Source organism: Salminus brasiliensis, chromosome 21 (genome assembly GCF_030463535.1).
Source record: "Salminus brasiliensis chromosome 21, fSalBra1.hap2, whole genome shotgun sequence".
Lineage (NCBI taxonomy): Eukaryota > Metazoa > Chordata > Actinopteri > Characiformes > Bryconidae > Salminus > Salminus brasiliensis.
In genome coordinates this window covers 32,684,503-32,696,050 of record NC_132898.1, presented here as the reverse complement: position 1 = coordinate 32,696,050, position 11,548 = coordinate 32,684,503, and the positions used below count along the sequence as shown (strand labels likewise).

Below are 11,548 nucleotides of genomic sequence, written 5' to 3'. Positions count from 1 at the left end.
GATCAGCAGTTGAGGTTCTTCTTAGACGTGCTAGAATGAGAGAATTTCCAACACTCTGGGGATTAATCCAGAGATCTTAGTCAGTCCTGTATTTTTCTAAAGCAGGCCCATGTTTTGTAGCACCTCCGTACCTTTCTCTACAGCACGCTTCCCACACACAGCTTGAACCCCACCTGCTGTTCGCGAGCAGTTGATTACAAATCCAGACAGGCCTGGCTGACAGGGGCCAAAATCTCGGAAGAAGGCAGTAGAATTAGTGACAGCTGAGCAAACACAGATTCAGACCTGAGCTTCTCCCCCACCCTCCCCAGCCAACACCCCCTGAATATCTCACTCCGCTAGCCCAGTACTAGCCCTTCTCCTGGGGCTTGAGCACTTTATTGATCACCAGAACACACAGAGGCTAGCTTCCCCATACCGGACGTCCCGACAGAGTGTCACTGAGGGCCAGGCCGTCCACTCTGAAGCACAGAAGGTATAGTTTTGTCTATTTTTCCACTCTGGTGTAGAATCAATCTTGGTGCAGGTGTTGTTGGAGCTGGGATAATATGATAAAGTAGGCCCATGTGCTATCTGAGTAATGCTCCGGTCTGACAGGCTGAGGACAGCAGTGTAGGGTAGTAATGTGTTGAGCAGAGCCTATGAGACACAGTGCTGTACGGTTCTTTTGGTTTCTTACAGAATTTTTCTGCCAATGGTTCTGTAATGGTCCTTTTAACCTCTGTCTTTGATTACACACTAAGGAGCATTATTCAGTGATCACATGGTAAACAAGGCAAACCGGCCTATAACTGGCCTATATATTCTTTAGTTATAGAAGGGAGGAATGAGGCTCTGGAACTGCCAGCTGAAGATCCATTTTTCTTCATGAGGTGTGTGAAGGTGAAGAGCCTTTCATAAAGTTTAAAGAACCTCCACACAGAGGTCCCATACTAATTTAAGGTATGTTTCTTTACACACTCTTGAAAATAAAGGTGCCAGAAAAAAAGATCTGGGCTTGACACCACAGAAGAACCTTATTTCGTGCCCTGTAATGTGTTTAATGGGTGCATCTCGTTTCTAAATGATATGTAAAACTGTGAAGAACCTTTTAAAAGTTTCCCAGCTAGCTGGGCACATTATAGGACCATTCAGCAATGCTCTAAAAAGGTTCCAGGAAGGTTAGAAGGACTTGTAATGATACAAAAACGATGTTGTAGGAACGTTTATATCACAATGTTATTAGAACTTGTTTTACACAATGTTATCTATAATATAAAAAAACTTTTTAACATTTTCAAAATGTAAGATTTGAAGCATTTATTTATTTAAACATTTATTAAATATTTTTTTTTAAATGTTGAAATTGCATTATTCTTTTACATATAAAAAGCCCAAACTTAATTGTAAGAATAAATGAATAAACAGAAATATACTGAATTAATAAATACATTCTAGAAACGTCAGAAAACAGAAAACAGCCTGAACGGTCTAAGAACCAAAATAAGTCGTAAGATGTAATGTTGTACTAACCAAACATTTCTAGCTGGGTTAAAGAACCTCCAAATACTGTAAATGTTGTAGAGAAAAAGTTTTAATTTGGATAGGAGCTGTAAGTAATATTAAGGCTCTTTAGACATTACTTTTCACACAGGGCTCTTAAAGAACCACAGTGTTTCTTCTAAGTTGTTGACAGGAATAAAGACAGGATTGTCTCAACATTTAGAAATGGAAATAAATCTGGGCAGTAAATTAAAGGCCACTCTGTCCTAATAATGATCTGGGATGTTTGATCTGTGTGAGTTTGAGTGTAGAGTCTGCAGAGGCTGGTTTCACTGCAGTGAGACGTCGGGTTTTATTTACAGGTGATTATTTACAGCGACTCCGGCTGTAAAAAGATTAAAGCAAGCACAAATGTGCAGCGACTTCATTAGCCTCGTGGGTAATCTCCAGCTGGAAACAGCATTGGTAAGAAAATATCCAAGATCCCACGCGAAGGACCTCCCAGCACAGTCTCAGCTGGTGATTTACATACATGTAACTCCGCCCTCTGGGTTCCATCTGGGTTACACCATTCTTTTATACTTCAATTCAAGTTGGTTTATTTAGCCTTTTTACAATAAATGTTGTGACAAAGCAGCTTTACAGAGATCTGGGTCCAAGCCTCTTTTGAGCTGCTAGCGGCAACACTGGCAAGGAAAAACTCCCTCGGGTCGAGAGGAAGAAAACAGGACCCTGTCCTCCTCAGGTTGATCGGATCATAATAATTAAAATCAAAACAGGAATAAAAACATTAAAACTAAACTGAATTAAGAAAAATAAAAAGGTAAATGTGGCGTCAAGCCAAACAAGATGAACATGTGAGTGAGAATGATTGAGTCCTGCAGTGAGGTGAGGATGAATCAATGCCCCAGAGGGCCCAGAGCAGGACAGCGGGCAGGAGGGTAGTGGAGAGCCGGGTCAGACAGAACCAGGATAAAACAGTTGGAATCGGGCATCTCAGTACATGAGACAAGAGACAGAAAGAAAACACAGGAGGTTAGGAGGAGCGCAGGAAAATGTCGTGGGGGATGGATGGACGTCAGCAGCAGGCAGACAGCAGGGGGCAGCTCAGCACATAGGGGACAGAAAAGAATAGAGAAAATGATGATGCGTTTAGGATCTTTACTAAAACTTTACTTAAAGTTTACAAAAGAAACTGCACAATCCTTTAGACATGCTGTTTTTACAATTATGAGATAATTTACTGTGCCCTTTTCACCTAATATCTAGAACCCCATTGCACTGTAGTGTAATTTAGCTAGACTTGGAACTTGCAGTTATGTTACCCAAAATAATTTCCAAGTACTTCAGAGTTTGTGTTACATCAAAACCTCAAATGTTTTTAGTTTCATATTTCTATCATTTTTAATTGATGAATAGACAAATAGAAATGCTTCAAAATGATGATATAACATATAAACTGATATAAATATTTACATTCCCATGTATTATTCTCTGACAACATTGTGTTACTTTTATACTGCTCTTCAAAAATAATGCATGTATAGTAATACAGTATACACTTTAATAGCTTATATTATATATTATAATATATATATATATATATATATATATATATATATATATATATATATATATATATATATATCATTAATGCAGAGTGTATTTAATTTTTTATATATATAAATGGTCAGAAGGTCAAATAAACACTACACTTTTAAAGAGTAAAAAAATTTTGGGCAATTATTTGATAGTGTTGATGGCTTTAAAGGGTTAAATGCTTTTAAAATGGTAAAAGTATATATATTTGACCTCGCTGTCTTTCTAAAGAAATGTGATGTGTAGCTCACAGTTATATGCCTGCCACTAAAGCAAGCATTCTTTCTGCATCCATTGGTATTAAAATACGCTTTCACAGATGTCAAACATGACCCTGAATCAGGACTGCTAATAAACCTTCTACGAGCTCATCTATTCTTCTACACGTTTGGCCTTTTAGGGCCAGTAGCCCCTTTTCTAGCGTTACCCAACTAGAACCATGAGAAGCACTGTAGAGAAAGTGTTTGTGCTTTGAGCTGTCACCCGAGCTTCAATCAAGTTACATATCTGAGCAGCTGGACAGAGAAAAGGTTTCGTAAGGTCAGACAAATATTGGCATAACATCACAGCAGGGTCCAGGACAAAGCCATCCATTGTGATGGTAGTGAAAGCATGCGAGAGTGATCCTATTCTCTGGATAGAGAGAGGATGTGTAGAGAGACAATGTCAACACGATACGACGAGGAGGCCGGAGGGAGTCTCAAGAGAGTGCTGGATTTCCTCATATCTCATTTCCAGAACAGACTGGTTGTGATGCTATGACAATGATCACTGATTATGAAGTACAGTGAGCTCCACTTTACACTCAAGCTCTTTTTGTATTTGTGAGAATGCTATATTCTTAACACTTTTAAGCCAAGCAGATCATATTTGTGGCTTTGAGGACTGCAGCATCAGTGTGATCATTAAAGGTTGTATTCCATTTAATACTATATAAATCATAATAACAGCAATATAAAATAAATTAAATAAATAATGATAAATAAGAGAATAAAATCAAATTTGTATTGCATGCACTAGAAAAATACTTACTGAGTTCAAGGTTTTAAAGTCTGAGTACAAGGGGTTCAACAGTTTTCAGTTCTATGTTTGTTTTTATGTCCGAAGAATCAAGTTTGATGTAAATTAAAAGACATGAAGGCAAAGTGTATTTAATTATTTTTTATATAATTGTTTAGAATGTCAAATAAACACTACAGTTTTAAAGAGTTTATTTTTAAAGAAAATATTTTGGGCAATTATTTGACGCTGAACACTGAAGTGTGAATGTGAGAGTAAAAGCAGAAGCTTGCTCAGTTAGCCTGTATATTATTGCTGTCACACAAAAACTTTGTACCTACGTTGTTTTTCATTTTTAAAATTCTGTAAATCTGGCAGTTGGTTTTTATACTGCATTAGAATTACATGATCAACGGACCAATAGAAATGCTATGAAATAATCTCCAATGTAAGTCTATTTTACACTGACTTCCAGTTAAAAATTACAATGTTTTTTTTCTTATCGTGCCATTCTGGAGATATGAGGTTTTGCATGACAGTGATTATATGCTACTTGTTAATTTGCAGGTTATAGTGAAGGACTCTAACTCTAATACTGGACCATGCTTTGGATAATAGCCTTTATTGCTCATTTCTATTAATAATCATTTGTTAAAATCATCTCCTGAAGAACAGAAGAACTGTAGACTTCACTCTTCATTCATTCAACAGATGATGCTGCATGCATCTGTTCTGGCAGTGGCTGTCTTGCTAGGGTCTTGTTGGGCAGCCCCTCCGATTGACTCCGACCCTGCGGCTTATGACCTAGAGAACTATGATGTGGACTCGGATACGTGGGACGTGAACAGCTATGGAGAAACCTATGATTATGATGACCTGAATGAGGAGGTGAGTGGAGTGAGCAAAGAATTCGGTTGTATAACAAAGGCCTTTAATCTGGAGCACACGTATAGTTCCTATGAATGGGAGATGAGTAGCAAGGCCTCTGTTTGGTCAGTCAACACCACCAGCAGCAGCAGCAGGTTAAAGTCGTGTAGTCGGACTTGGAGAATTCCTAGGAAGTGTGAGATGCCCAGTCTCTTTATAAGCTTTAGTCATTAATAGTCATTGGTTCATATGATACTTTGTTTCTGGAAGGTTTGGGAGGCACTCATTCATTAACATTTTTTAATGAAGTACTGATCGTTACAGAGCTTTTTGAAAACATTGACTGATCTATATAAAGGAACATGACATACAGACCTTCTGTATGAATACCTTCTATAGATTGAGGTTGAGACTGTGGCTCCTCCTCCTCCTGCCGTCACCCAACCACCTGCTGTGACTGTTCCTCCTGAAGCCCACACAGAAAAAGTGACCCTTCCACCACAGACCACAAAACCTCAAGTACCCCCTACCCTGGACTTCCTGGGCCCTGGTCTTTTCGGCCCGGATACAGGCCTGGGTGAGTGAACGCTGCGTATGGGAAGCACAAAGCTGTTTTGGCTAAAATGTCAATCTCGTCCCTCTGATATTACCTTTGATGTGCCTTAACAACCTTCCACCACATCACAGGCTGAGGAAGTGATCCACAAAAAGACATAAACACTGCACTGCAGCCTTCCACACATCCACTGTGCTCATGTCATCCTCTTGTGGTGAAAGATAGTATTACATCACTGTCTTACTCCTCTGCAGGGATGCCCACTTGTTTGCTCTGCGTGTGCCTCAGTGGCAGTGTGTATTGTGATGACTCCGACCTAACCGAGATCCCACCTCTGCCAAAGGAAACGACACACTTCTACGCCCGCTTCAACAAGTTTACTGAGGTCAAGGGCAAGGATTTCCTTAACCTGAGTAAGATGGTCACATAGTCCAGTCACATAGTCCAACAGTAAACCCTTCCATACAGTCTATATACATGTATTACTATTCTATAATTGTAGATACATTTCATGGGATATTTAATTAAAATGTTATTAATTTATATATATATATATTGCATAATTTATATAAATGAAATTAAAGTTACCCCCACAGTATGTAGTATGAACTTTTGGGTTTTCCTGTTTTTTGACAGCATTCTTTAAGGTATATAAAGAGATTTAATGTATTTAAATCATATTTAATGTATATAAAATGGGAAAATCTACATTGTATAACAGATACAGCTCAAGATTAAGAAATACAACTTGTCTTTTTGAAAATTATTCCAAAAAGAAAACTGGACCTTGGATTGAACCTTGTGGCACACCTTTCATGACAGGTGTTAAATCTTATTTTTTGCAGCTCCTCATTGCCACTAGTTGTAGATTTATTTTTATTTTCATGTGTATTTAGTGTCCAAACTGTAGCATAATCTTGTATAGTCAAGATTTATAGCATGGCTCTCAGGTTATCCACAAATACAGTGATCTATTAAAGGCTTTACCAAACTGTATTAAGTCTCTGCCTTCTGTTTTCAGATCAGCTGAAGCGGATTGACCTTACAGGGAATCAGATCACTACGCTGGGAGAGGATGCCTTCCGCTCTCTCCCGCAGCTCCAGGATCTTCTGCTGGTCAACAACAAGATCCAGGTGCTGCCCGAGCTCCCAGCCACCATGAAGCACATCGACCTCCGCAACAACCGGCTGACGAGCGCTACCATGCACAGAGAGGCCTTTAAGGCAAGTGTTTGTTTGTGGTCAGGGCAGGATGGTGAAGAGACTCTGTGCTGTGAATAGTCTACCACCCAAATAATACTTGGGCAGCACTGGAACTATGCTGGTCTATTTCCATAGATGGATGCCTGAGCAGCTCTGCTGAAGCTAAGCTGCAAGAGGACCAGAAAGTACAAAAATCTAACATCTAAAAAAGAGCATCTCCAAAACATCAGGTTGCAGGTCTTGTAGGGTGTTCTCTCCCGGTATGCAGTGGTCAGTACCTACCAAACGTGCTCCAAGGAAGAACAACCAGTGAACCTGGGTCATGAACACCTACGGCTCATTGATGCTCATGGAGGTCATACCCACCTTTCAAATTACATAATAAAATGATATTTTCATACATCCTTAATGACATCTGGGGCTGAGGTGATATATCATACTAATGCAGAATCATCTAACTCTTTGTGTCCTAAGCTCCATTACCAACCATGCTCCATTACTCAAGGCTATTCCTTTAATTGAATTCATTTTAATTTCATCTTATTTATTACGTTTCAAATAAAATGACATCAAAGACACAAGGTAGGGAAACCTTATAAAGATGCTAATCTTTGTATATCTTGAAAAGCAAAATGAAAAAAGTCTAGCCCCAATCTAGCGTTCACGACCCAGACATCCGCTGTTCCTACCGTTTCCATAGAGACGCTCTCAAACCCGGCTGACCGGCTTTAAATCAACGCAAAGGTTTTGTGACATTTTGAACCCTCAGTGAAGCATAAGGTGTTATCTCACTTCCTTCATCCTCTTTTCTGAATTCCTCAACAGGAAATGAAAGACTTGCAGTTCCTCTACCTGTCGGACAACCAGTTAGACTACATCCCCGGCCCGCTGCCAGACAGTCTACGGGTGCTTCACCTGCAGGTTCCAGCCTCTTGCATTGTCCATTCTTCTGTAGAACTCAGCAGATCTCAGGAAGAGCAGAAAGAGTGTGAAAAGTATTCCCGAGATGTTTTAGGCTTGAACCTAAACCAAAGCCAAAGCAAACACCCTGAGACAAGCAGCTCATCACCTCCAGACTCCAGACTCTACTGGAAAATGCGTTACTATGCACAGCAGGTCTCGTGACCATGGCTTCTCCTATGCTAGTGTTCACAGAGAAGAGCTCAAACACAACATGAAAAGACATGAAAGCCAGAAGTAGCAAGCAGATATCCATGCTAGGCTAAAAGCTAGACTTTACCATCTCAGATAGGTAGCACATTGCACTGAGAGGACACTAAGAGGACAGCAACACTATCCAGTAAGACTTTTTTTGGAATAATTACCAAAAAAAAGTAAAATGTTCTTGCTATAGTGCTAAAAGCTATGCTATGCTATTTGGCCAATAAAAACAGAGCTTCTCATTTAATCTCTGCCGTAACAGGAAAATCTGCATGCTTTATTGTAAGGTAACATAACAGGGTGGTAAATAGCATCTAAGCATTTTTCAATGTTAGGCACATTACACCACAGCCAATCAGAATAGAAATAATTATCATATGTTCGTCTTAAAGTTTAATTCATTAAAGTAATGACGAATATTGAAACTCAAGTCACGTAAAATCTGATCCATTGATCAAGATATAATATAAGATAAAACACATGGAAAGTGTAGGATATGGGTCCTTTAACCCAGTGAAACATTGACACATGACCCATTTACTTCCATCCATTATCATCTGTTTATGATAAAGATCTGACTATGCGAGGCCTGTTCCTTCAGTTTCTTGGCTCCATGCACATGTGGCAAGTTGGCTGAATGTCCACTGCTTCTGATCTATTTTTTATTGCCACATAACAGTTACAATTAATCATTTAATTTTATTAACTGCACAGATTTCACAGGCCAATTTGTGCCTACAAACCATGGCCAACTGCCAGACCTGGTGCAATCAGAGTAGCAGGACTTTCTATCAATTTTTTAACGAATTGTCAATACAAAGAAAAAAAAGTACAAAATGTTATTTAATGACCTGCAGCAAAAGGCTCTGGCCGTTCCATAGCTTCCATCAATACCCTGCTTAAAGGCAACATCCTGCTGCTGTTTGAAACCAGTAGAAAGGGCTCTTTAGCCAATGTGAGAAAAAGCCAGCTGCACCCGCATGCTGTAAACACGCTAAACTTCCTGCTTATTGTAATAATCACCTTCCTCTTGTCTCGCCCCCAGAACAACAACATCCAGAGCCTGAACCAGGACACCTTCTGCAACAGCCACGACATTACTTACATCCGCAAGGCCCTCGAAGACATCAGGCTGGACGGAAACCCAGTGGACGTGAATCGGTATGCCCAGGCTTACGTGTGTCTACCACGACTGCCCGTCGGAACCCCACACTGAGCTGAGGCAGCCGTCTTCACCCGTCTGTATTGAAGTCTGTCCATGTCTAGCCATGTGTTGGGTGTTTATCACAGTGCGCTTTCTGGGTTGCTCCATTACTACATTACGCCGGTTTCTAGCTGCTCTTTACATTTGGCTCTAAAATTCAGGAGAATTAATCTTTACTTAACATTACTTATTATGGTGAGCTTGAAACTGTATTTTCCGTTCATGTGAAACAGTGTTAAGGCTTTAGGATACTGATTAGCCTAAAATGGTCAAATGTGGATTAGTAAGAGAGTGGGCAATGCACGTAGGTGGGCACAATGATTTTTTGAGGCTGCAGTGGGTCAGTTTACTGGGGAGAAAATGAAAGGCATATATTATGTTGTAGAAATACAAAATAAATAGAATATATATATATATATATATATATATATATATTTGCTTTTCTTAGGCTGTATTTAAACATTCAAATCTTAAACCCAACCCTCCTAAAGAAAAGACAGAAGTAGATCCCCTAGCTGGGGTGTGTCATTTGCACTCGCCATAGTCAGACGCCAATCAGCTTGAGCTAAGCTTAGCATATTATTAATACGAGCTCCATTACGCCCCTACTTCCCACAGGACATGATATGTTAGTCTAAATGAGAAACCAGCATTATTGTAGTCCTCACATTTACCTTTGTGGTCTAAACTGAAAGCTTAGTTCTCATCACCACAGTTTAATATTCATGTATTTTGGTTTTAAATCACCACAGAACTGTTTTATATGACATGTGTTTTGCAGAGATTTATGACCCTGCTGGAAAATCCAGCCACTTCCAGCTCAAGCTGGTTAAGTTGGTTGACCAGCTTCGCTCTTGACCAGCATAGGATTGTGTTTGATTTTGAAGGTTTGATGGTCAACTGGCATTTCCAGCATTACAGAGGTGGTCAACCAGCATGACTAAGCTGGTTGACCAGCAAGACCAAGGCGATCGAACCAGCATGACCAGCAAGACCAACTGACCAGCTTAATCATGCTAGTCATGCTGGTCGACCAGCATCAAATGCATCAGACACTCTGCTGGTCAAGAGCTAGTTAACCAGTTAGATAAACAGTATATGGTGTGTTTTCATCTGAATGAGCAGTTTTTTAACCACCTTGACCATCAAAGACCAGCTTAGACCATCTAATGCGTAGACCGGCATTTAATGCGTAGACCGGCTGGTCTTCAGCTGGATTTTTCAGCAGGGGAGACTTTTTAGTGACTGTTACGGTTATCCCCTCAGCCTGTAAGATCTGCACTCCCACTTTCAGCTAAATTGTTCATCAACAGCAGGTTCAGGAATGTGTGGGCTGCTGATATGAGAAGAATTATTCATCTCACTCAAATCATTTTTTAAACATTTTTAGCCAAAACTAAAATGTTCATCTTCACATGGTGTTTTCCATTAGTTGGTAGTAGACCAACAGCAATTCTATGGTGAGAAACTGATCAGTAATCAATGGGCTGAATGACACACTGTACATGACAACAGATGAGCTGCAGTGGCTAACTCCAACAAGGCCTTAGCTCTGCCCTGGAGGGATACTTGCATTAAGGAGCCTATAAGAGGCGGGGCTACAGGTGTAACCACACCCACTGTGCAATCAAAGATGGAGAAGGGACGGTACTCCAACAAACCTCCAGCTTCTATGCGACTCCTGCAGCTTCTCTGAGGTTCGGCCACAAGGTGGCGAACAGATCCCTGGGTTTTGAATATGCTCAGTTCAGTCAGTGTAACAGGCCTGCCTGCCACGTAATCTATCACAGAACTGACATAAAGCCTGTTAAGACCACTTTTTAACAGGCGTGCAGCCCACTTCTTCATCTTAAGCCTCTTCTGAACCGACTCATTGAGTCGACTCGTTGTTTGGGCAGCTGCAAGCCTATGTCTACTGTGAGCTGTGTCTAGCAGCAGCTCAGCTAGCTTCCATCTATTTTTACGTCGATTCGTTCATGTACTGCAGGTGGTTGCAGGGGTTACTTAGCAACTCTCAAATATTTATAGTTTGACATTTACACATGCGCACTGCCTAAAGATGCATGCAAACCTGTTTCTGTTACAGTGGGAGTTTGGGCGTCTGTGAGCACACTGTAATCCAGGCTTGCAGAATGAATAAAAGTTTCACCATCATCCACAACAAACGTGTCTGTCTGTGCCTACAGCTTTAAGAAGAAGCCAGCTTTCTTATGTCTACAGGGCCATATTAGAAGTCTGATCTGAAACCAGTGCCCTCCTTTGTTTATGTTCTAGAATTGGGGGGTACAAACATGCATCTCCCAAATAAACCTTTTGCTATAAGTTATATGCACACGTTAGAACACCCTAAGAGATTTCAGCTCTCAGAAAACTCGCCTATGTGTGGTGGCTCAGCGGTTAGAGCTCCAGGCTATTCATGACACCGTTGTGGGTTCGATACCCAGGCAAGCTCGGCAAGCTGCCACTTGAGCCTTGGG

At 40.4% G+C, this 11,548-nt stretch overlaps 1 protein-coding gene across 3 annotated transcripts; it reads left to right on the top strand.

Moving 5' to 3' along the window:
* The first annotated feature begins 407 nt into the window (after window positions 1-407).
* optc (opticin) lies at window positions 408-11,211 on the top strand. Of its 3 annotated transcripts, none has more exons than XM_072665889.1 (7): window positions 408-475; window positions 4,792-4,968; window positions 5,347-5,524; window positions 5,758-5,916; window positions 6,525-6,727; window positions 7,532-7,627; window positions 8,913-11,211. In XM_072665889.1, the coding sequence occupies exons 2-7, from the start codon at window positions 4,792-4,794 to the stop codon at window positions 9,081-9,083; spliced, it is 984 nt and encodes a 327-aa protein (XP_072521990.1). In that variant the 5' UTR covers window positions 408-475; the 3' UTR covers window positions 9,084-11,211. The 3 variants fall into 3 exon arrangements, with proteins under 3 accessions (XP_072521990.1, XP_072521992.1, XP_072521991.1); XM_072665891.1 differs by lacking the exon at window positions 408-475 and adding an exon at window positions 902-942; XM_072665890.1 differs by lacking the exon at window positions 408-475 and adding an exon at window positions 3,848-3,992.
* The last annotated feature ends 337 nt before the right edge of the window (window positions 11,212-11,548 follow it).

What these genes read in the sequence shown, in the direction of transcription:
- optc (XM_072665889.1), top strand. Translation starts at nt 4,792, where the DNA reads ATGATGCTGCATGCATCTGTTCTGGCAGTGGCTGTCTTGCTAGGGTCT. An exon ending in CGGCCCGGATACAGGCCTGG is followed by an intron (nt 5,525 to 5,757) that starts GTGAGTGAACGC and finishes ACTCCTCTGCAG; the next exon opens with GGATGCCCACTTGTTTGCTC. An exon ending in TGCACAGAGAGGCCTTTAAG is followed by an intron (nt 6,728 to 7,531) that starts GCAAGTGTTTGT and finishes ATTCCTCAACAG; the next exon opens with GAAATGAAAGACTTGCAGTT.